The sequence below is a fragment of the Lepidothrix coronata genome, unplaced genomic scaffold (genome assembly GCF_001604755.1).
Source record: "Lepidothrix coronata isolate B3197 unplaced genomic scaffold, Lepidothrix_coronata-1.0 Scaffold235, whole genome shotgun sequence".
Classification (NCBI taxonomy): Eukaryota; Metazoa; Chordata; class Aves; order Passeriformes; family Pipridae; genus Lepidothrix; species Lepidothrix coronata.
Window position 1 is genome coordinate 224,647 of NW_016690415.1, and position 26,250 is coordinate 250,896.

At 38.9% G+C, this 26,250-nt stretch overlaps 1 protein-coding gene across 1 annotated transcript in view; it reads right to left on the minus strand.

Moving 5' to 3' along the window:
* Window positions 1-5,499: 5,499 nt before the first annotated feature.
* Window positions 5,500-26,250, minus strand: part of MRPS28 (mitochondrial ribosomal protein S28) — a 73,839-nt gene continuing 53,088 nt past the window's right edge. The window contains exon 4 of the mRNA XM_017834564.1: window positions 5,500-5,796. Coding sequence (XP_017690053.1) covers window positions 5,643-5,796 — 154 coding nt within the window. The 3' untranslated portion in view covers window positions 5,500-5,642. The remainder of the gene's footprint in view (window positions 5,797-26,250) is intronic.

Consider the following 26,250-nt stretch of genomic DNA (forward strand, 5'->3'; position numbering starts at 1 on the left):
ACTTAAATGTCCTCTGGGTCAAGCAATTTAATAGCTAGACCCACACAAGCTTGGCACAAGCCAAGGTAGCAAGGGCTTTGGCAGATGGGGAAGGCAGGAGTTAGCAGTGACTAGCATGAGAGGACATTTAAACATTTTGACAAGAACTGAACAACTCCTCTCTCTGGGAAGAGAAGTATTAAATCCCTTAACTTTTTTCCCCATGCTACTGGACTGAGATGGTGAAATAACACTTAAGTTAACCATATGTGTCATGTCTTAAATACAGGTTTGAGGCTGAGAAGATGTGCAAAGATTCAACCAGCCAAGTTGCTCTTGTGTAATAGTAAGAGCTGTTATTTCAGTAGTTCTTTGATTTTTCATAAAAGGTATGAGAAAAAAGACCCTTCCTACTACTTTAAATGTCAACATATTAAAACAATTTAAATATGCTTCCACTTTCAGAAGCTAACCAAAGCTGCAGAATGACTACAGTATCTATCCCAAGGGTGCCTTGGATCGATTAACCCAGTTGGGAAGTGTAACTTTTGACTGCACTTGACACCCAGCCTGCTGCAGACAGTCTGCCACATTAATGGCTGATTTCCTCATTAGAGCCATCATGTAGTGAGTGCATCAGGCTGCTTAACTCTGATTGAATGAGGCACAGCCTAGAAGGCAACAAGAATGCTTTAAGGTATTTAAGACCTTACTGATCTTAGTCTAATGCAGTCATACCAGGGATAATATTTATTTTAGGTTATGGCCTGATGACAATGTAATAGCCTCATTTGGGCAGTCTAGACCCTTCATATGCAATAAACACTTCCCCACAATGTATAATTTACTAAAAAGCACATGTCGAGTGCATGCTTGTATCTAGCAGAAATGCTCTCTAGCCAAAACAGAAGACTGGAAAAGTTCTCCCAGCATATGGGAATAATGCTGTGAGGAAAAAAAAAAAAAAAAAAAGCGGGGGGAGGGGGAAGCCTGAACAATAATTTGCCTGATTTATAAATGTGATAGTATTAAGAAACGAGAAGGAACCCAAACTTTCCAGAATGCCCTGAAGTAAAACGTTAAGTATTCTTTTCTTTAGAAACCAGCTCAGTGCCAAAGCTTTGGTTGCAAGATGCTAATTTGCTCTCAATACACAGACCTGATTTCTTCAGGGTTTCCCTTTTTCCCCATCTGATCACCTAAAGGCCTGAAATATGAAAGGGCAGACAAGCCCAGGGGATTTACCAGGTCTTGTTGTAGCACATCAGTCATCAAAAGAACATTGAACTATTCTCATTTTTCTTCCAACTCCACATCATGATAAAGCTATTTTGCTTTCCAAGTATGTATAAAGTGTTTAATGTTCTGCTCATAAAATAACAGGAGAATTTTAGGAAAACTTACAAAAGCTTTCAAAACAGGACCTGAATAAATGTAAAAGGTGAAGTATTGCTTCAGCCAAAACCCCAATCAGCTTTGATTTTAGTTTTTATCAACGCTAACTTTGCTTATAAGCACATCTGTAAACCCAGAGAGCACTACAGGCATTCAGGTATATTTGAGTGGAGTAAGAAGTGGATGTGGGACAGGGTGAAGTTCGTGGGCACTTCAGTTACAGGCCTAGAAACAGTTAAGTGTCCTTCGAGCAGAATGTGTGGAAATATTCCTTGCTTGTGTAGAAGGGAAGATTTGAACCTGCCCACGGCCACTTGCTACAGACTCACCCATACACAGAGACTGAGAGGGGACGACAAGGCTGGGATGGCAGCCAGGCTTCTCCTCCCTCAGCTGAGGATGCGTTTCACGCTCTTCTCTGAGCACTCAGCACTACAATTCCAAGTGTAAATTTTACACCATAGCAAGCATGAATTACAACTACCTGCAGTGAATCTGTCATGCTCATCCAAATTTTAGTGAGAAATTTGTCAACTAAGAGATGAGGGCAGCATGCAAAGCAGAATATGATAGAGGATGTGTAATTGTGTATCTGCTAATGAAGTGGGGTCTGTGCTGTTACCTGAAAAATTTCAGAGCAAAAAAAACCTTTAACACTTGCAAAAATCAAGATTGTTATAGGGGAAAAAAAAATCTGGAAAACAGATTAAGAAACACGGAGATCTGCTAACACCAAACATGTTCTCCACAGCATAATCAAAAAAATGAACTGTGCAAGAATAAATCCACGTGATTTTAGTAAAGATCTTTGCTCATATGGTCTGTGCTTCTGAGTAAGACAAAATCACAAAATTTAGAAGAAAACACAGCATGGCATACAGAGGAATTCCTGATTTCAGCAGTCAGATGAACATAGTTGCAGAACTTGGTTTATACCGCCCTCAGGATTCTCAGCAAAATGATACATTTACACTTACAGCTACAGCCTCAGTATGAATCAGTGGCATTCCTATGGTTAATATTAGTAATACATGTAGCATACTTAGTGACAAGAGTTTTCCAGGAGGTGGTGTGGGCTAGGCACAGTGCCACAGGAGCTGCTGGGATGGCTTTACCCTTTCTTTATGTTAGCAGAAACAACTATTGTCATACCTGAAATAAGAATGACCTCCAAACAAAAATTCAGATGGACACCGCTGCCCAAACCCAGACACATACAAGGCTGTTCGGGATATGAACCACATGGACAAGGAGACTTCACTGTGCATTGCTCTTGTACATACACTTGTGCACCTTTGGAACAGAAAATGCAAAGAAAAGCAGCAAAAAGGCACATGGTCGTGAAGAAAGAGAGAACTCCTGGAGATAGGGGCAACCAGCAGCAAAGTTAACGTACAGAAAAATAACTTCATTTGTTATTTTTCTATACACCCAGCCCTAGAAATACCTGTTTGCATTAATTATCAATTTCTATTCTGATAAAAGACTGGAATAAAATATGTGAACAGTCTTATAGAATAGGCCATGCAATTGTAGCATCATGGCTGTTCAGTAAAGAATATCGGTGGTCCCTTAAAGTTGTGTTAAGGACATATAGTCTACACATATTCTTGGTATGTGCAGGTATCACAGATATGAAATGCAATCCCAACATCCCAAATTTCAAAATTCTCTGCTGTGTCACTGTAATTTTGCATTTGGAAGTTGTACAGAATTGACGCCATGTGTGATGGGCACAGGCTACCCCTAACAGAGACTCCTCCATGGGACAACTCTTGTATGAAGAGTTTAGAGGTCCAGTGAGTAACTGAAAGTCACTGCAGATGGGCTGGCACAACAACTGGTTTGCCAAAGGCCACAAAGGCTAGCAGCAGCCTAAAGCCATTGAAGGTTCAACCCCATGGTTTGTAAGAGTGGGTCGGTTTATGCAAACCTTTTTCCAAATAAAACAAAGATGGATTTGAAATAGTAACCACTACAGCCTCCAAAAGCTACTTCTCTAAAGGGTATCCAGTGGAAGGTTTGATAAAATCACTATTTGAAATCTTACTGTGAATTAACTCTTCTCCTGCCCAAAACATTAACGCACATATTTCCTACCAAGGCACTTGTATTTAAGGTTGATCAATCACATAGGATGAATTACGTTCAACAGACAGGATTTCTCTTTGATATTTTAAATCCCTCCTGGCTTCTTAAAAAGGCCTTCTTTTCCTACTCTAATGCTAGGATAACTCTTTACCTGGAGGCTAACATCCAATGAAATTCATGTTCAAAATCCCCTAATTAAGATCACTGAGATGAATTAAAGCAACAAAATAAGCTCACATTGCTTGTTTCCTCTCTCTTGCTTGGCTCCTTATTGATTTCAGAAACAAAACTTCAGTTTGCAAAACTATAAAAGGATCTGCTAAAACATGTCCATTCCTCCAGAAGAGCTATGCATTTTCCATGTGATTCCTCCTAGTATCTGGGCAAATAAATACCTTATATTAAAAATATTCTCCTCAACAGATCATAGATGAGATTTATCTGTAAACTATCCATAGCAGGTGATGTCAGGCATTGGAACAGGCTGCCCAGGGAAATGGTGGAATCATCACCTCTTGAAGTGTTAAGAAAACTTGTAGATGTGGCACTTAAGGACATGGTTTAGTGGTGAAGATGGCAGTGCCGGTTTAACAGTTGGACTCAAAGATCTTAGAGACCTTTTCCAATCTTAACAATTCTACGATTTTGTCTGCATTATAACTCTTCTTTCAGTGTTACGACAGGGCAAAGTTAGGACATGAGTTTTCTTTTGTTTATTTGGGTCAAAGTTTTTCTTTTAGTCAGAGGACTAAGAAAGAATCACAGCGCTGTGCCATAGGGCTGTGGTTCCAGGTAAAAAGGCACTTCAGCTTTCCTTTCACATTTCTTTTTATATGTTTTCAAACAAAAAACATAAAAGACAAAAACCTTTAAAAGAGAAATTACAATGTTTTTGGAAAATACCTATAAAACAGATTAAAGCTTTTGTATCCTGTTCTAAATAAATTTTGTTGGACCGTATGAAGACTTGCAGAGTTTGGGTGGCAACCTGACTCACAGGCCAGCTGTGGTCTAACAAAATTTCTCAGTTTCTGCCCTCTGATGCCATCTTATCCAAGTACACTCAGATGAAGGCAAGGAAAGGGATGCATGAGCTGTGGTAGCCTGAACTGGCTCCCTGGTACCCTGCTCCAACAGAAAGATGAGGTGCCTGTGAATTTCAGTAATATATGCTTAAGCCAGTGTGCATTTTGCTGAATTTTGTGCAATTTGCTGAATAAAGTACATATAAAAAGAAACACATTGTTGCTGGACAGTCAGTGCAGAAAAACAAGGCATGCCACCTCAACAAATTTCATTTCATTACAAACTTTGGGAAAATATTTTAAGATTAAACAGGCTTTCTTTTGTAATTCAGTGGTATGAATAGCAAATTTGCCTTGCCCTCAGCACACCTGCTAGGCACGACACAGACTGTGCAGAATACAGACTTGGATAGAACAGAAATCAAAAGAAATGCTCCAAAAAGATATTGGAAACACCATAGCATGATTCTTTGGTTGTGTGATCAAACACCTGTTATATTATCTTAAATACACTCACAGAAAACTAAGGCCTACACTTGGCCTACTGCATTGAAACAATTTCTTTTCATTTCTATTAACAACCAGATAAAAATTACTAATATGCATTGGAAATGAGAACTCCGATTAAAACAAAGAATTATCTCTAGTTCCTCATGCTGATGGAGATAAAAGCATGATGTATTATAATGGATATTAAACACAATATCTGCAGTAAACAGTCTGCACTGCAACTTCGAAATCAAAAATCCTTGATGTTGTTCTGTATGAAACACTGTACTGGAAGGAGCACCACGGCAGCAAGATCTGCACTTCCTCCATGGAAGTACAATGTCCTCAGATCAACGTTCCTTTGGGACAGTATGATGAACTGTGGAATTCTTTATACAAGAATTACAAGAACAACATCAAATATTCAATTAACATTCCATACAGAAGCTCAGTTTACCTTTTACTTTTAAACCTAAAGGCAAAGACCTAGAAAGATTAGTCAATAAAAATGGAGCAAGAATCAGGTACAATGTGCTTATTGTCTTTTATTGATCTCATTATTTACTTAACTAAGCAGACAGAAAATTTTCATTTACTTCCTGAGGAAACATTTCATTTGTATAATTTGCTACAGAACACAGAGTGCATTTATTTGCAGTAGATTTACTCCTTTTGCTTTGTTTGCTTGCTCTCTGCAAGCCCTAAAAGCACTGCATCAGCTTCCAGCAATGTGGTATCAGTTTTTGCCCCCAAGAACCTCGACGTGAGTTCAAGATCCAGCAGTCTCAGGCGTACTCGGGTTCCTCTCTGATATTTTCTGTAAAGAAAAGGGGAGATGGGGAAGAAGGTAAGTTTTTTTTAAGCAGTGGTCTTGCAATCCCCTAAGGCTGCACTCCTGTCTGCAGACCCAGAGTAGCGGCCCCATAGAAAACCACGTGCTGCAAGAGAAGTCCAACTGTTGTAATGCATCAGCACTAAAACTGCTGGGACAGACACTGTGTACCACCACAGACCCAGTCTCTGCTGACACAATTCTGCCCATGGAAGAGCAGACACCACCAGATCCCACTGTGGGAATTCAGACTCTACAAAAAAGCATTTTATTATACGGGAAACTGTTTGTGTCTTCCATCAAAATATTTTACTGTGTCATCTGTTATCATGCAAACAATTATCTGCAGGATAACATATCATCAAAGGGGAGGACAAGTCATCATTAGATCACTGGTGACATTGCTATTATCAAAAAGTATAATGTCAACTAACTATGGTTTATATTTCCAGCCCTGAGCCTCAGGCAAGGGAACTTTTCTTGTCTTATCCCCTCACCCAAAGAGTGGGTATGATCTGCAAGTTTTTTATTACATATAATTAAAAAGAAACCCCACAACTATTGTCATGAAACATTCTGCCTACAGGCTTGGGTTTTATTGTTTTATGCTCTTTTTTCCCTTCTCTTTTCTTTCAAGTCAGAAGATGCAAGTGTTCAATGTGTTTTTAAAACAGACCCTGTGTTAAGATAGCCATGCCAAATTAGTGAAGATTTTTAAAACACTAGCTATCTTTTATAATGTACCTGGAGAGATACTGATCGAAGTCCAGCAATAAAACTAAGAATTATTTATTCTTCTTTTGAAAGTTCAAGTCATACTTTTTTTTATTCCCTAGTCAAACCATAAAGAGCTGAAGATGCATCAAACTTGACCACCTTGAGCAAAAGCAAGTGAAAGTTTGAAAAATTCTCCAGTTACCGACTGGAGAAAATGTAACAGGAGAGTTGGTTGCATGCATTTCCACCTTGTTCATTTTCACCTCCTGCTTGGGCAGACTATCTTCTCTGTCTGACAACTGTTTCCTAGAATGGAGCAAAACTGAACCAGGTTTCAACTTTCTTCAGCTCATCAAACCAAGGTTCATTTGGAAAACTAAACAGCTTGAGAAAAGATGCTGGACTCGCATTTATGGTGGGGTTTGTTTCTGTGCTTTTTTCCATTTTTCTGTCAATGCTATCTTACATCCATTTGCCATGTCTCATGGTTAATCCTGAGTAATATATTTGGTTATGTTCCAAACTGCAAAGGAAGATCATTTGATACATTCAATCTGAGTAGGTATCTGGGGTACAAAAGGTACTTCAGTCAGCAAGGGTTCTGCCAACACTCATCCCAATGAATCCTGGGATGACTGGCATGAGTCCAGTGGAAATAACACATATTGTCTTAAAAATATGAAAGTGAAGGTCCTCATCTGTCCAAAATGCAAGCAACTACTTGTAGTGAAGAGTATGACACAGCTACGAAGACAGAGCACAGCTTATATTTGGTTGCTATCCGAATAGCTGGAAAGGATAAATTCTGTCCCTTTCTCTGTGAAATATTTGCATTTCAAAACAGAACAGTTTCACAACTGATGAGAATTATTCCTGAAAGCTAATGTGCAACACTGCAGTAAGACAAGAGATAAAGAAAATCAAAAGACAGTGTGTAAGACCATAAAAGTGAACGGCATCTTCCAGGATTTGTTAGGCTTATTGAGAAGACAGTTCCCTAAAGAAGTCAGGATGTTTTGGGATAAGAAGGGGAATGAAGAGGAAAAGATCGTCACTGAAGAACCTTAAATGAAGATACCAACTGACTAGAGATTTTAGCCATGTGAGTATACGGAAAACATCTAAAAAAATTCTCTAGCATGAACCAGACCTTCACCTTACTGACAGTTGCTGGCTAGATGGGTTGACTTTGCATTCAACCATGAAGTTATTCTGATCCCTAATAGTATCTTTGGCATAAATTATCATACTTTTCCGCCTTTATCAATGGGGGGAGAGTGGGGATTAGGTTTTGAGAGAAGGCAAAATAAAATGGAAAGAAGGAAATCTGAGAGAGAGAAACGGTCTGTGGAAACAAAAAGAGAGAGCAGACACCTTATAACGAGAAAAAAGGAAGTTGGGGAAGATAGAAAAGAAGGGATATGTGGTAAAATGTGACAAAAGAGCACATTGAAAACACTGTAGGCAAACAGTGTAGAAATTTAGGAAACTATACAGAGTAGAGCTAAAGAAGAGCAAAAAAGTTCCTGAAAGGAAAAGACTGCATAAAACTATTAAAACCTGACTGACACTAAACTCAGATCTTTGAACTACAACATTCTGTGCTGCTTTTAAAAGGATTAACGTTTTGAACATAATAAAACTTAAGATTAACATTAGTGGTTCTGTAACAAATTTTAAAGACCAGCCACCCCTCTGCCTTTTTCTCCTGATCCTCCTCCTACAGGAGAAGCGGCTCACGAATAACCTAAAGCAGGACAAAAAAACTGGCTTCAGGGTCCAACACTCTTCTACAGAAGATTGAACTGAATGAGGTTTAAATTGAATTAGAAGACTTCTCTTTATCTGACAGCAGAGATATTGAGCTGTGTCAACATAGCAATTGGGATAGATATTGAGCTCCATCTTTTTAACTGAAATACAAAATATTATTTTCATCATGCATCTGTTCCTTTTGGGCTGGTTGTAGTCTACAGGGGTGTTTTGCAAGTGAATAGATGAAACTAAGTTTTTTCTAATTGAATCTTTAGAAGGGCGACTTAGAAGCAGGAAAGTCCATGACGAAAATCTGTACTTCTCATGATTAATGCATCTAATTTTATAACTAAAAAAATAATCGTAAGCATGACACCCCCTCCCATTTTAGCATTGCTCACTGTGCAGTCTGCAGAGAACTTTGCTCAAATTTCCAGATGTGAGTTTATTATATATTCGTAATGCAAAATTCAAGCAATTGTATTTTCATTAAAAGAATCGGTCTTCAATGCTGCTTTAGTAACTCAAACAGATTCCAGATACTTTAATTGTACTTAATCATTAAAGAAGGTTTTCCAGTCACAGCACATCTGCTTACAAAGAGATCCTGAAGAACATCTCTTTGAGGAGCTGACACAACTGCCAATATGTATGAATATAAACATTTGGGTTTGTGACAGATGCTCCCTACAGCTAAAACCCTTTAGACTATATGGATGATGTAGAAAAAGTAGAAACATGAATATAACATGCAGTGGTGATCTATCCACCACATTTAGAGCAAGAGGAAATAATAGGTTGCTCTATGCATAATAATCATATTCTATCCATGAAAGTATTATCCTTAAAACAGATAAAACTATCCTATGGTTAACGCAGAAGCTTGAAGCAGGAGCCAGAAACAAAGCAGGCATTTTATTATTTTCTGGAATGGTGGCCTAGGAGACACAGGACACCAGCGTAAAAAGAAAGAAACCATCTACCTTCTCCATTTTGCAAAAGGACTTGCTTTATTTTAAAGTAACAATGCTGGTATTCAAGATCATCCTATCCAATGACCATCAGCAGGAACCATTAACCTTCACCCAACCCCCAAGCACTGTGTTTCTCAAGGATCCACATGTTTTCCTCATGCCACTTCCTACTGCCAGGTAAGAGTATTAAATTGACTGAGAAGTAGACAAAGGTGTTTAGTTGCATAAATAAGTGATGGTATGGGAATATTCTATAGAACCTAAAAAAAATATTTTGCAAGCAGAGTCAAAGTTTTCTCCACTTCTATAGAATTTATGTACAACAGCTATGAATTTTAACTCCACTTTTGAATGGAAGCACTCTGCCTAACACCCAGCTTCAGAGCTGGGAATCCATCAGCTGCTGTTGCTAAGTCATTAACCCATTTCAGGCCAGTGTTGGCAAAGCACCCACTATAGCATCCCCAGAAAACTTTGCCTGAACTTCGGCCAAGAATCCATGGGCTACGAAAAGCTTTCTCTAGTTTGAATGTGTGCCTGCAGGCTTCTCTCCAACTCTAGAGTGGGCAAAGCACTAGGTACAAGGTATAACTTTCCTCAAACATCTGCTTGCAGAAGATGATGTTAAGTTGGAGGCAACCCAAATAATTGCTTTAGTGCTCCTTATAATTTTTGAACTGTCACAGAAAAGAACTAGAAAAGAAGCAAGATGAAAATCCTTTTTCTTATTTGAACCATAAGTCTGTGCAACCGTACATCACCAGTGTAACACCGTATGCAAGAGCACAGAGAAACACCCAGTACAGCCTTGCTAATGCTGCTAAAGAAATTTTAAAAGCAAATACAAAAATCAAAGTTTATGTCCTCTTATTACATTAAAAATAGGGCCTTTTATCATCACATGCAAATATTAAACTACTGTGTCTTAACTTACATAAAGTAGGTCTTCTCTTTGCTGAACAAATGAGCAGCACAGCATGCACTTCCAAATGCAAGCAACTCGGAAGCTTCCTTCTGACTCACTATATCCCTTTTATTGCAACTTGGATCCAATGCTAATCCTTTCACTTTTGCACTGAAGCTTTTACTCTCTCAAAATCTTCATGGTAAATTAAAGGGTTCGGTCAAAAACCCCCAAACTCTTCAGTCAAGATTTTAAACTTGTAATTTTTAAAACATAAGTAATTTCATTATGTCCTCTTAAAATATATGAAGAAAATTGGAGATGGAGGATATGGAATGACGTATTTCAGCTCTTGCTAACTTTCAAGAATGCTGGGGGGGAAATGTTCTTTTTTAAATTTAAGTCATTCTAGGTTACAGTGAAAAGTTTACAAATGGAGTTAACATGGAAAACAATGAGCATGTAAAAACAAGGAGGCTTCAACTAAAAATGGGGATCCTAATTACACCATTTTCTACCAAGAAAATGGGACAGCAGTTTTGCAGGTGTGCAATTTCACATGCAAAGGAAGCATCCTCATTAGTACGTGGCATTAAGAACTTTATTCAAACTCTAAATTATAGGTGTCGACATTAAAGCATTTTGTTAAACTATCCAATACTTAAAACTGCATGTGATCACGAATTAGTAAGCAGACCTTTTTCTACTAAAACTACTCAAGTTATTAGTTTAAAATTTAAAGCAACAAAGCTTCTATTCTTGGAAACTGTGCTACAAAATAACAACACCATTACAGAAATGGTTGAATCTCACCAGGTCTTGGCTTGTATTTCTCACGCATTTCAAAAATGCATTCACAGATACCCTCTATTCCGTACTATAAAAATACAGGACTGATATTTTAAGGGAAGTGGAACGCTTTGTCTTATATTCCCTCTACTTTGTTACTGGTTTCCAGTCCCCATTGCCTCCTTTTGGAGCAGTACGAAGCTGATTGAAACTAGGTAGGGCTAGCTACAACCACCCTCACCCACTATCCATTCTTCCATGCCATCTGTCCCAGCCTCATGAGCACGCATTTCTGAATGGAGAAGGAAGGCAACTATTAAACATGGTTTTTTAATTCCTACACCAAGGGTGTCATTTAGAGAATTTAATTTGAATTTTTTACATTTTTTGCGTCATTATTTTTTAGCATCTCCCAACACATTCTGGTGATGGCTTTCAAAAACTGCAATAAAAGGAATACCTGAATTATCTCCCATACAAAATCGATTAATACAAACCACTGTAAAGACAGTGTTGGAGTTGAGCCACAGTACTCTCAGCGAATGCCCTGAGAAGTCTTGATATCTTTCACTTTTGGACTGTGAGAATTTCTGTTTTTTTTCAGATCTATTATTCAAGAAGCTTTGTTTCAGTGTCTTAACACAGTACAGAACAGTTTTAAAAAATTCTTGTTTCATTTTCTCTCTTTTTTTTTCTTATTATATGAAAGACATCATATTATCAATCTCAGAAAAAATACAACAGCAGTAAAGGTAGTAAAATAAATTGACCATCACTTTTTCTCCAGATTTTTTTGTTCACCGTTCTTACTACCATTCAAATCCACTCAAAATCACCCTGTAGCTCCTCACTAGTAATACTGAAATGACGACGCATCCCCAGAAGCAAGTCCACCTCTAACTGACCCCAGCCAGCAGCAAAGCAATGCAGCTGGAGTGGAACAAAGCTGTGTGTGGAACAATTCATCTTGTTTCTCAAAAACGTTTTGAAGCATTCACAGATGCTGCCCAAGCCAATGTTGGTCTCAACTTTAAGAGAAAAGGGAGCCCCTATACCTGGCTTAAGGAGTTACCCTGGCACAGATCTCTAAGATTTTTGTATAGGTCACCCTCTGATATCCTACAGGGAAGGAGCTCCTCAAAAGCACACCACTTCCCAGAAACACCTCACGCGTTGCCAGTGTACACAAAATTCCTGTTCAGCAGAAATATGGATGAAATTAGCAGACTGCTGTCAAGAGGAAGGCTGTGTAGCTCTACACTTCTTGCTGAAGTGGCTTTTTCCAGTGAGGTACACACTGCACATCTAGCAATGGGGGGACAACAATCCTGCAATCAGCAGCTCCACACAGCAGTCATAACAGACACACACCCCACAGTATAAGCTCCTAAGCAATGTTGGGGCAAAAAGGCCAAATCCTAGCTTTGAATGTTAGAGTGAGATGCCAGAAAAGTGGCAGCAGAAAGGTAGTGGGAATTCTGCCCAGAGCAGAACACGGGATGGTAAGAGAGAGACTGAAAGAGTAGTATCTTGGTGTAGTATCCTGCTGTCTGCCTTTCTTTAAAGGCTATTAAAGAGGAGACAAAGACCATGCATAAAACTCAATAACAATGTAAATATCTGGATCTGTTATTGAAAAGACTGAGCTGTCTGTACAGAAGGAAAATACTGGTATTTAAAGGTGCTTAAATCTATCTGGCAAAAGCATGTAATATTAGGAAAGTGAAGTCCAAGGAATGCAGGTGAAAATGACAATTTGTAAATAATATTGATGAACCACTAGGAAAAAACTCCAAGCATTGAGATTTTTCAGCCATTGACAGTTTCAGCTGAAGAGATGTCAAAACAAATGTGCTAGTTCAGTTCAGGATAACCTGCTGAAATGTCATGTCTCATGACACAGTAAAGTTCCGAGAGATGACCTGAAGGTCCCTTCTGGCTTAAATTTTATTGATCCATTATTTATTACCACAACATCTAGTCATTCAAATAAGGGATGGATGCTCAAAATAGGATTTTCAAAGCATCTCTGTTCTCTGCAATCGAACACTTCACAAAAAATACTCCAAGGCTGCTGGCTACATTCTATCAGAAAATACAGTTCCAATTCCTGTGACTCATCAATCCATTGCCACTTCATCTGTATTTGTTTCCTACTCAGTTTGTTTTCCTCCTTCCTTGAATTAAGCAAGCAAACATGCTCTCATTTCTTCTGAGCATTTACCATTTGCAACACCTGCTTAATAATTTTTCAGAATATTTTTGTTCCTTGCACTAAGTCTATACTTTTACAAGGAAAAAAGGTTAGACTGATAGATAGAAGCAGAGATTCTAGATACTCAGCTACATAAAAGCCTCTCCTATTCTTGGAAGCATTTAGCAGAATGCTGTAAGACTGTGTGAAACCATCAGACTGAACAACAGTCACTGTCACCTTGTGTTTTGGAACAACAGTGCACAAGCAGATCCTTTGGCAAACATCCTTAAAACCAACAGGTGCTTTATGCACCTGAGGAAGTCCAAAGCCAACCTCCACTTTGCACTGACCACCATCTAAGACAGACATTTGAAATGAATACCACAAAGAGTTTGGGGATATTAGCTAGATGCTGATGCAAAAAACATACTGAAAGATTTGAGTATTCCCCCGGCCAACCGGAGCTTACGGAAGCAAGCACACCACTAATGGCACTGGATGTACGGACACCTGGGGGGGAAATAACTACTGAACAGACTGGTATGAGCAGCAGAGTTTGGGGGTCACTCTATCATTAGGGGGTATAATATTATCCCCATTTATGTTTATGGAGCTGTCCAAAACCATACCTTCTTGGTCAAGCCCTGGCAGCTTCCTTCTGTGAGACCCTTCCGTGTCCACTCTTGGCTATTGAGACACTATTGGCAGCTGACCAGAAGTGGAAGAGACATAGGTGAATGAAACATTTAAGTTTTCAGTCCTATAGCTAAAAGAAGGTAAATGCAAAGTCTGACAAGAAATGTTTTATAATTATCACGGAAAAGCATCACACAAACCATTGTGAAGACACTGTCAAGCTCTGCTATTACAATGACATCAATAAACAATGGCATTTGTATCTACGACAGAAAAAAAAAAAGCCAAAGGTGCCAAATATTTAAATTTAATTCTGTTCCAGTATGGACATTCAGAACCTCAACAAAATTTCTTAGTTGTAAAAACACTTCTAATTGTTTACCTCAATTCAAATAAAACCTAAAGTACCCAATATTTAATTACTAGAACAGACCAAAAAATTTTTGCTGTAAACTTTGCTACAGTCTCTGGAAGAATCAATTTGCATTCACTAAAACTTCTGAGACAGGATCATTCCCTTTTTAGAGAAGGAATCCACAGAATAATCTATATTTTAAAATGTACTTCATATCACATCAAAGTTGAATGCTGTAACCTTTTCTCCATGGCATACTGAGGTAAGCTTTGACAAATGAAACTTGCAAGAGGTGGCTCCTGTCATCCAAGAACTTGTATCAGATATAGTTTTGTCATCATACAATAATTTATGCCAATTGCTTTCTCAGTCTATAATGTAAAGCGCATCCTTTAACTTGAGAGAAAAATAAAGTCTTCAGTCCAAATTGTTATTTTTTCCATTGTTTTTAACTATGCAAAGAACTATTTTGATTAAAATATTGCTTTGTAACTTATAAAATGCTAAAAAATAAAGACTATATGCTTAAATTTATATTAAAAAATTAGCCAGTTATTTTACAAACATAAAAAACCCCCATGGCCCATCATGCACCAGAAGCCAGGCAAACTGCTTAAAAGATAAAAGCAGTAGCCAAGTGGAAAAAAGAAAAAAGCAAACACACATGAAGTATGCTCTAGCTCACACTCTTCTGTCCTTCTTCCCACAATTAATCACTGTTGTAGTTCCTATCCCTTCTCTTTCCCATGCTGGAACCTTGTCTCAGTCAGATACTTTTCATGTAGATAATCCTAAACCTTCAGCCCGCCACATTTCAAATGCCCTTTGCACAATACTGTTCTAGTTTTCTTCTTAATAGATGTGGTCTCAGCCTTACTCTCTTTCAACACTTAATCCATCTCCCCTAATTGTAACTTCTCTGATCTCTCACTGCATCCCTGGGATCTCTGACCAGGCATTTCCAGTTTTCTTTTCCTAAACCATGAAAAACTATTAGGCATTTTTCTTGTCTTCTCTTACTTACTGCCTTCTCATTCATTCTAGTCCCAGCTCATTTATGCATCCAATCTCATTCTCCTTTCAGTTTCTCACCCCATCACAGTTTTCTCTTTCATCAGTACCAAGTTCAGGTGTCTTCTTTTTCTTGCCATGCTTTTCAGTTTTCTCACTCAGCTGATTCCAGTCCCCTTGCACCAGCCATTCTGGAAGGTCTCTTATAAGAGTTTACAAATAATAGATTTTTTATTATAAATAGTAGGTTTTGATAATCCAGACATGGTTCTTATCAAAATTCAAATCAAACTGCCCCTTACTGTCAGGGTAATGATACTAGCTATGGGAACAATGACAATGAATTTAAAAACCTACTCAGCTTTGGTGCTCAATCCTCAAGCTTGGTACAGCTTGGAGAAGTTGTCATATAGGAAAAACTTCAGCAAACCAGGATAATTCACATACTGTCAGCAGCTTTTTGCAGACACATCTTCTAACATTGCTCTCATGCTCCCATCTGGACTGATGGTAAGTACTGTCCATGTCCTCTCTTTGTCTTTAAACCTCATCATAGCTATAAATTGGATTTATTCCTCTCTTAGGGGACCTGGATACAGAAGACACGTAGGGAGGATAGAATGGCTATTCCAGTGGCACTGAGAGATGGTAACCATGTCAATGTAAGGGCTGGCATATACAGGCAGACAGAATACGGAACTGCTGAACAGCTGAAGCAGATACTCGAATGCTCAGTTACACTGGAATCCACAGGAGAGATGGCAAAGGTGCTAAAGACGGGGGAAGGTTGAGCACTAATGGCTTGGGGTCTCAGGGAGACCCAACCATGGGAGTGGGGAGCGGGGTCTGAAGGAGGTACAAGTTGAGAAATACAACTTTACAGAATGTGGGTGAGGTCTGTGGAGAATATTTGGTTGGCGAGTTGGTGAGCTTGAGCGAAAAGGACGAAGAACTGCATGGGACTCTAAGACAAGAGGAACTGGAGGTACCATATGGTTCCCCTTTATCAGTCAGCTAAGGCTGAGAGAGGACTGCTCCTTCCCAAAGGCATGCTGGAAAGTATCAGACTCTTCCCAGAACTCCCTATTCCCATGTCTTTCCCCAGCTCTCCTTCTGGCTGTTGGTGCCTACTCAAAAGCACTGCATATCACATCTGCCCTCTGGCTTGCTCAGTCACTCTTACTGTTCACCTGTGGCAAAAGTAAAGTTAGATTTACATAACAGTTGGTCTGTAAGATGCAGTATATGCAGATTGCTCAGAGAACTGCAAGACACTCAGCTAAAGATTTTAGCTAAAAATGTCTGACAATACCAACACTATGGTCTGAAAAAGCTCAAAGAGGATAAAACAGGATCTGGCAGGGGAAAAGTCCCCCTGTAAAAACAGATTACAAAACTAACTATTTCCAGTGCACACAAATCATCTTGAAGCATCACTGAGTGTGCTACACCACAGAACATTACCCAACATTTTAAGGTATGTCAAATAATACTTCCTGAAGTTTCAATTCCTTGTTAGAGTCCATTTATCTGAATGCCTCAAGAGCAATCTCAGCTACATTATGAATGAACAATACGAATAAATACTGAACAGACTTTTTGATGAAAAAGAGTTCATGGTGCTCCTGTAAAAGGGACATTTTCAGATTTGGTCAGGAACATTTCTTTGCAAGCTAACACTGCATTATTCATTTCAATGGCTTTCGCATTTAATAAAAGTCTACTCAGAGATAATACGAAAATGCTACTGGGGAGTGGTGCCTTAAAAATGCAACTGGTTTGACACTGTCAGTTTGATTTTCAAGAACTGGCAAGGAAGAGTGTGAATGACAGAAAAGGCTCACTTCTCTGCAGAATGTCATGCACCTGCCTTTGAGAAAACCAAATATTCGATTGTTCCACTTTCTGCTAAAAAACTCTAATATTAACAGATCTTGACCAGAGTCAGGAGAGGGACAGTTTTCAGATGTGTTTCAGACTTTAAAAAAATGTGTTTCATGAAATACAGTGAAACAGATGAGGAAAACGTATAAAGAATATCCAAGAAGAACATGGTGGGTTTGGGCAAGGAGTTATCAGTGAGACAGGTCACCTAGCAAGCCTGGCAACCTGTTGCACACAGTGCTGACATGAGTGAGCTCAGATTGCTAAAGGCAACTTTTAGAAACACTAAATGCAGGGAAAAGCCATCCAAAAGATCATGAAACAAGGTAGTATCAGATACTATTATGACATTAGAAATTACAAAAGTCAACTTAATGTTATAATGCTTGAGGTTAAGGGAATATAGACTATCACTGACTAGAACTATCAAAAGGAACTTAGAAGGAACATCAGAAAACTTAGTTTTGGAGGCAATAAAGAAGAAATGAACAGTTGGTCTCAGACATGAGGCAGAAATGGCAGTTGCAGGTTGGAAGTAGACAAGGAGGGATCTCCAGGGAAAGCTAGGAAAGAAACTGTGCTGCTGGATACCGCATTAGAATGTGTCCTGGGTTCCTAAAATGAAAGCAGAAGAAGGGCAGGAAGCATTTCCAAAGGGAATTCTGTTTAGGGGACACTAACACTGAAACAGGATCATGCTTACAATTTTAAAAGGGGGAATGAAAGAAGAGGGAAAAGCTTAGAGTAAGTATAATCTATGCCATTCTGTGAAATCAGAGAGACAAACAAGAAATAAGTCTCAGGGAAGAAAACAGCTTATGTAAGAATGTAAAAAATAGGTGTATTCACGATAGCAGATCTGCATCCAGTATGTGGAGCACACCTGGAAATGAACTAGCAATACCTGTTGTGACATCGTACAAGGAGAAGAGCCACTTCCTGACCTACTTGTTTGGTTTTATGCCTTCTATAAGCACTTTATTCCTTCTGGTCAGTAGAGTACAGAGAATTAAACACACAACACATAAATATGGACTGACAAAGTGTATCAAATAAGACTGTGGTTCTTTTTTTTCCTAGGTGTGGAAAGATGAAAGCTCTACAGAAAATTAAATCATTACATCTTTCTCCACAGTGAGGAAACTAGAGATAGATAAATATACCTGGGGAAAAAAGGACAGAAGTTTCTGTCATCAGAGGAACAAACTGAGAAATAAAATATTTAACGGTTATTATAGTCAGGTAAGTTTCCCTTTTATAGTCTCATCTCCAAATTCTCCCTAGAAGCAGCTTCTTCAAGAAATTTTTCATCTATAAACTGTTTCTTCAGCTATTTTGAAATGTAGCCATAGCTCATTTTTTCCAGCTTAAACTGTGCAGTCTTTCAACTGGATCTATACAGGCAAACCCTTCATATCAGAACACATTTATTGTGGGGCAAGGAATATCTCTAATATCTCTAATACCAAACTGCCAACCAAAAGAGTAAAAGTCATGACAAAATCCGTGTATACTTCAAGAATGGAGATAAAAAATAACATGATATGAGCAGAAGGAACTTGACCTAGACCCCCAGTTTCCAGGTCTGTGTTTCTCTTGCTTGATACCATCAACGACAGAAAAGCTGGATTCAGAGCTTTATGTTGGCAACGTCTTCAACTGTGCCCAAAGAAGAACCATGTTCTTTGGCAGGCTGTAGCACAAGAAACAATTTGAATGGGCTATAACCTTTTCTGTATAAAAGCTCAGTCAAACACTTAATGCTAGTAGTTTCTAATTTTAAACAGAAATTAATTTAAAATTTTAAGCTGTTTTCTTAGACCTTTTATACAGAAAAGTCAGAAGAGAGGTCCTAGAAATAATTTAGAAGAAGGTATGTATCACATCAGATCTTCATAGCACTAAAAAATGGAGAGCTGAAAGTACGACAGCTCTATCTTCACAGTCAGAGCACCTTCCTTCGCTCACCACGTGCCGCTGGTAAGACTTGTCCTCAACGCAGCAGAACTGCTGCAGATGCCTGGGACAAATCCCATGACCATCCAAACTATACCAACCATACCTTGTGTGACTGCTTGCCAAGGAGAGGGTGTTATTAGCCAGGCTTGGCTCAAACAATTCACTGCCCACAAAGCTACTTTAATGTACTGTCTCTACTGGGGAAAAAAACACAGTAATCCAACAATACATTACGATACTTTCCCATCACTGCAGCAATTCCCACCACAGGCAACACTTTGTCTCCAACAAAGAAGCCTCACATTCTGCGCCTGCAAAAAAACCTATCCATACTGTAGGGATGCCAAGAGGAACATCTGTGTGCTCAGAAGGACAGAAAACTGGCTTTTTGTGTGCGTATGTGTGTGTGTGCCTCGGTGAAAGAGATGGGGGCGGGGAGCTCATAGACAATAGCTTGTGTGACTGCCTGGTAAGGAAATGCTCTTTCATTCCCTTCCTCCTCCCTTTAATTTATTTTTTAATCTGAACAAGGGAGTCAAACAGCCGCAGTAGTTATCAACTACTTCCCCAAGCCTAATGAAAAGGGTTAAGTTTCTCCCACATCACTAGTTTTAGCTCAGATTTATTTTTGTCAGAAATAATTTCTTTAGGCATTAAACACATACATCTACTTTTCATCAAATTGTATGAGGACTCTGGGTCTACTTGTCCATTTATCACAAATTATTATAACTGTAATAATGACATTCATCAAATGCCGAACTGCAGATAGCAAAATGTCTCCTACAAGGTGGATGCACTCATGGGCTTAGATTATGAACAATGGGAAGTTCAAAAAGATGAAAAAATACTCAGATAAAAAAAGTACAAATACTGCTGCCTTTCTGAATTGTTGAGTCACTTGGAGAGCAACATAAAAAAATGTGAACCACGAACTTGCACTACCATGAAATTAATGCCATAAAGCAATGAAAACCAGTCCAGTGGAAGTAAATTATTACAGAAAGCCCCTCTACAGAGGGCTTACCAATAAACATTTATATTTTGTTTTTGTAAGACCTACTTTATCTGCTATTCAAATAATCCAACAATTCTTTACTGATGGATTGGTGGCACTGTCCTGGCCCAGTAAAGTTTAAATATGTTCAAGTTCCTGGCTACATGTAAAAGTTAGAAGAAACTGTAATGTTTTTCTTCTGGAGCAATGCCCTACTAATGCCACATTCTCCTTTTCTTCCTGCCTATTTTCCAGCTACTCCATTCCACCACGTGTGGTGCCATCTAATCATCTAACAGAGACCATTAACTTGAACTGCTTCATGTCTCATCTTTAACTCCAGCACCTCCAAAACTGGGAACAAGTGGCCAGGGAGTCAATTAGCAGCAACTTATCTGTTTCCCCAAATATTTGCAACTCTTTAACTAAGGGTCTGAAATTACATCCCCTTCATTCTGGGGAAAACAGAGCCAGGAGATACAAATCTGGAATAAAACTAAACCTTTCAATCCTCCTCTCAAACACTCACCTTGCTGGGAACGTGCTTCTGCAAAACAGGCAGGTTTTGACATACCTATTGCACATGAGACAAAGAATATTACATTTTCTGCTCACAGTACGTAGTGTTATCTTAGTCTGCCTTCTCCAGAGAGGAAGTTGAGTTACAGGAGCTCCTACAACTCCTGCCCACAAGGAAAGGGAATAAAACAGCTCTGTCATCTGGAAGAGGTGTCCACAGCATTTTACTCTGGATTTGGAGACATCACTCCAGCATTTGCACTTTAGGAGACTCAGTACAGAGAGGAATGAGCTCAGGTGTGCAGAGTTCAGGTCTGGTAGGGCTCCCTGAGTGTGGAAGCAGTCCAAGCACCTCTGCTGGACAGATCTTGATTACCAAACCATGCGGATCTAAACTGCTTCTCTATGAATGTAACACATTTCCACTCTACTCTTCCTATTTTCCTCTACACTTTAGGCACTTAACTGAAGCTCCCCATGTAACTTCCTTCACTAGCCCCCACCTTCTCCTTATCAGCATTTATTTGATTTTAAAAATGTCACCAGAATTTTTTCTAGCCTGTGTTGCAGGATACAAGCATTCAGTGAGAACATTTCTCCTAGACAATGCTTGCACCAACTCCTAGAACACCAAGACCCCTGGCCTTTATCCTGCATTTCTGAACTGGAAAAGGGAAGCTGTTAACATGCTGTCTCATTTTCTCTCTCTTCCCTACCACTGCTGTACATTCTACACCCAACCCTTAATAATATGCAAAAAATATTCAAACCCTGTATCACGATCTCCTTAATTCATCACTGCAGTTCCTTTGTAGTGCCTCCAAGTCCTGATCTTCAAGTCCTACTGCTATATTGCTCACTACTACTAAGAAAATAAAAGCCCACATCTCCTTTGTGTGCAGTAATTCTGCCAAGGTCTTCACTTTTCAATCAGAATTTATTTCTCTGTGGTTCTGAAAGCTTTTCCCCAAATTATGTGCAAAATCACAGGAACAGACTTCAAGCTCCATCCCCATTTTTCTTTTATCTGCAAAAGATTCTATTGTACATTTATGCTTATATTCTTAAAAATCACTAAAAAGATATTTCAAGACTCCAAAGATTTCAAAAACTTACAAAATGCACTATGCCTTTCTACAGACACAGGAAACCATTCTACAGCAAATGGTAATGGCATGTTCACCTTTAGTTTCTGACAAGTAAGAATGAGTTTTGTATTTTAATAGGTTTTGAAGCTGTTCTGGAATAGTAAACTAAATACATTTTGCCAGTGAATTACTGCAGGCTTGGAGTGGTGGCACACATGAACAAAACAAGAGCAGTTTTGGAAGTATTTGCAAAGGAGACCAGCACATTGATGCATCACCCTTCCATACACTTCTCCAAGTCACATACCTTTCTGTTTTCCATTTTTAACCTTTCACTCCATTTTTCTTTTCCCATGCTGCCTTGAAAACCTCACTGCTTAACTTACCAGCCCCAGCCTCCTAGGAATTGTGCTTTAGAGCTGTGGTAGAGGCTGTGCAGGCACCACCTTTGCTGTAGTGAACTATCTCAACAGAGCTGAACAAGAAGGTTGCACTCATTTGCCATTTTAATTTTTGTTCAGCCCTGTATGTAACAGGGCTGTTGGAGTCTGTGAAACTGAGTCTATCTGGTCATCCTCACCCAGCACAAGCCTGAGCTCCTGAAAAGTCAGCCTGGGCCTTCTTCCTTCAACCCCACCTTACCATTCCCGATGCTCCTCTCCTTATGACAGGGCAAGCTCTGGTTGCCAACCTGATTGGGAAGTGGATCCATCTGAAGACTAATACAAGAAAAAAACCAGGCAGTTTTCTTCTGCATCAGTTCCCTGACCCAGCTCCAATACAGCTGCTCAAGGAAGATGGCCAGTGCAAGAGGCTGACGATAATGCCACCGTGGACTCTGCTTCTGCTCACAGCAGAAGACAAGGCAATAAAAACCATTTGGGACTCTTCCATCCCTCTGTCCACTGCTAACTGAGATCAAAGGGAACTATTTAGATGTAGAATAGGACAAAAGACAAGAAGCTTTGCCAGTGTATCACATTGGAGGGATTTCATTAAAGCAAATGAAAGCCAGTGGAATATTCACAGTTTATAAGCCTGGAATAAAATGGGCACCCAAAATGTTAGAAACTAATCCTGTAGTAAAGGCAGTCCTCAGTTTAAATGCCAACTTTATACTAAAGATTCAGTAAAACTAATAATACAAAGAAGAGTTTTGTCCCAATCAATCTTCACATAAGCTTTGCCACCGAAAAGGAACCTGTTTATCACTTCCATCTATCTCAGAAGCCGGAGATTGTGGTTATACTTGTTAGCGAAAGCAAGAGAGATCTCAAGGCTGCTTCCGTACCTTTCACTTGTTAGTGTTTTCTTTCTCTCTATCATCCAAGAATTCCAGCACCTGCTATTGCTTACCTACTGGTGGAGCATGGTAAGACACAATTAATCACGATAACAAAATCCTATTCTTGTTTGTGAGTAAAACTAATTGTAGTACAGTATTTCTTTTCCATCACCTTAGAAGGTGCCTTGCAGCTTTCCCACAGTGTCAAGTTCCCGATACACGCACACACACAAAGCACCTAGGTGATGACTCATTCCAGCTTAACCCACCTTTTCAAACAAACTTCTCCAAACAATGCATTATCTGCATTTTAAATGGAGGGTGAAATTCTACCACTCTCACTATAAAAAGGACAAGGAGGTTTATTGTACTCCATAAAAGATTTAAGGAAAGTACTGACGGTCCAAGCAATCCATAATACTCTTGGGGTGGAAACAATCATTCTGGAAGTTTTCTCACGTAAGGAAGAGGAAAAACTACACATAAACTATTTTGCCTATTAATGTGTCAATTCCATTAAAATGCTATCAACTCTGAAAGGATTTACTTGTGCATTTTAAAAAAACTATATCTGCAGTAAATAACTTTTGAAGCCAATGGTGTTAGTTATAATATTAATGACTACACAAGGCAAAAACAGGCATTCATTCAGTCTCACAGGTCAGATTCAGTTTCTCTTATACCCGGGGACAAGCTCAGATTACTTGGGTGATAGAACACCCACAGAACCCAGAGTATGGCTGAGCACCAGGAGGCAGGTACAGGCTTACGTTGCTACAGGACTGATCGTCAGTACCTTGTCACCTGCAGAAATTTAACCTGCAGCCAGGACACACCATGTCCGTCCCTCCACAGAGAGATGTACCTCCAGCACTGTTACCACCACCATACCACAATGCTTATGGACCCAAAACTTAAACTGAACTTCAGCAAGGCTGACAGTATTTCAGCATCTTGTTTAACTAACTTCTTAAAGCATGCACCCTTCTGGGCCCTGTCTTGGCCACATCTCAAACTGTCCCATTTCGGCATTAGCTACACTTATGAAGTGAACTGTGAGAAGAAACTTAGAAGAAAGCGTGATGGTTAAGGTGAAGTCAAACCCCTACCCTTATGGACACACACAACTAACACACAAGAAACCTATGATAGTTAAAAGGTCACCGTTTATTCCACACGGTAAATAAAAAGTCTCAAATGGAAATGTTTAAATACTTGATTTAACTTTCCTTTTACAATACCTGATAAATTTGTTTAGTCTTTCATCAGTGGGCAGAACAGTTGTGATCAAATCAAATCATCCTAGTAATATGACATGACAAAACAGGAATAATTAATTGAACCTTAAAATACCACTTTTTGCATAAGAATAATTTTAATAGATTAAATGTACTTCTTTTATAATATATAAATAAAACGATGCATAAAAATACATAAAATAAAAAGTCAACTTTATTTAACATGGAATTTTACCAACGTGCCACACTTAACACCCAATAAAACAGCAAATGAATGGAAGATTGATGGCTTTGCTTCATCAACTGTAGTAAAAATCAGAAAGAAGCTACAGAAGTTTTACAGTTCAGCCAGCACTGCAATTATTGTTAGGGGGATTTGGAAATCCCTGGCAGGGGACTTAGATACATCTGTGCGTGGGATTCTCTGCCCCAAGAGCAATTTCTGTGGCCAAGAGACGCAGCGGTATCATTTCTGAATGGCAGTGGGGGACCAGCCACTGCAGAGCTGGGGTATTGGCAAGACAGCAGCTGCTGTAACCTCGCTGCTGCAACAGCGACAGCAAAGTGGCTTTGGGAAGTCTGAGGGTTCTCTTTCGCTATGTGAACAGTTAATTCCTCACACTCTGGTTGTGTAACAATATAGAGAACAGACTTGGCTCCAAATAATTATTTCAGTGGTTTTATTCCAGCTTTATCAGGCGCTGTAATGTTTCAGCCTTACTTAAGGAACCAAATTAGTTTTGCTGGAGGGACTGGAGAACAGACTGAGGAAGTATATACTGAATGTTCCTGGAATACTATCATCATAGTCTGCATGTGAAATACATGCTCATCCATCTTTGTGATGCAAAAAAACCAATTCGTAACACTTCTGTCACTTGACATTGCAACACAGGCATCACTCTGATTACAATGTACATTTTATGTTCATACATAACAATTGTGCAGGTAAAAATGGACTAAAAATGTCTTATAGTACTAATATTTTGTAGAATTTTGTATAAAGTGCAAAAGAAACCCATAAAAATGAGGACTAATGAAATAAAAGAATTTAATATTCAAACATCTGGGGTTTATCCTTAGTTCATGCTGTGGATGTTGCAAAATAAAAGTTTCACAGCAAACTGCTTTGCGGAGCAATTGTGTAGGTTGTGCAGTAATATGCAGGTTAGCAGTTTGTGATCAAACACAGGTAACTAAACTGCACCCTCAAAAACACTACAAGTATTTAGATTTTTCAGTGTAGCAGTGTATTTGTGTATTAGTCTTAAAAATGCCATCCTCTAACACATGGGAGTGTCCTGTAACTCAAGCTGCTGGAGTGTGTTAACACTAAGTGATGAGGAAAAAAATAACTCTAAGTTAGTAACTCTTCAGCATTTTCAACACTTATTTCCTGATTTCTAAATAGGTTCTATGAAATGACTAATTGATACATTTGATGATAACAAGATACCTTCTTATAGAGTTTCCCTTTCAGGAGTCAGCTGGTTTGTGCATGTGCCCACACACAAATATTCAAGGAATGACATATTTTAATTAAACTATAATGTGTGTGTAGGCTCATACCAAATACTGCTATATGATCGTGATACTGGATGCTCACATCTTTTTCTTTTTCTTTTTTGTCCCTAACATTTTCTAGCTTGAACAGAAAACAGTCCAGGTACAAAGATGTAAGCAGTATTCATTCTTCAATAAGAAACACTTTTCTTCATAGCACAGATGAGAAAAATCGAAAATTGGAGGGCGAGAAGTTGAGAAGCCACAAGAAGAGCTCACTTGTTGCTAAACAATGCAAGCTCTTGGTGAGCCGAAGATACATATTTACTCAAGTTACATTTTAGCAAAACTTGACAGTAAATTGTTTTAGAGATAAGATCATATGATTGCCCACCTCAGCTTCTTCCAACAATTATCAAGTAAATGGAAAGGAATGAGAACTGACTGAAATCAGTTGACAAAATCAAACCGAGGTGACAAATTCAATCCTGGGTAACAGTTGTATTAGTAGTTCAGCCAACTGCTTCCCCATCTCACTCCTAATTATTTCATGGTCATTTACAAAAGAAGTTGAGCGGATTACCTTGAGATTGTATTTATGAGCATTTCTCGTTCATCTGGGTCACTT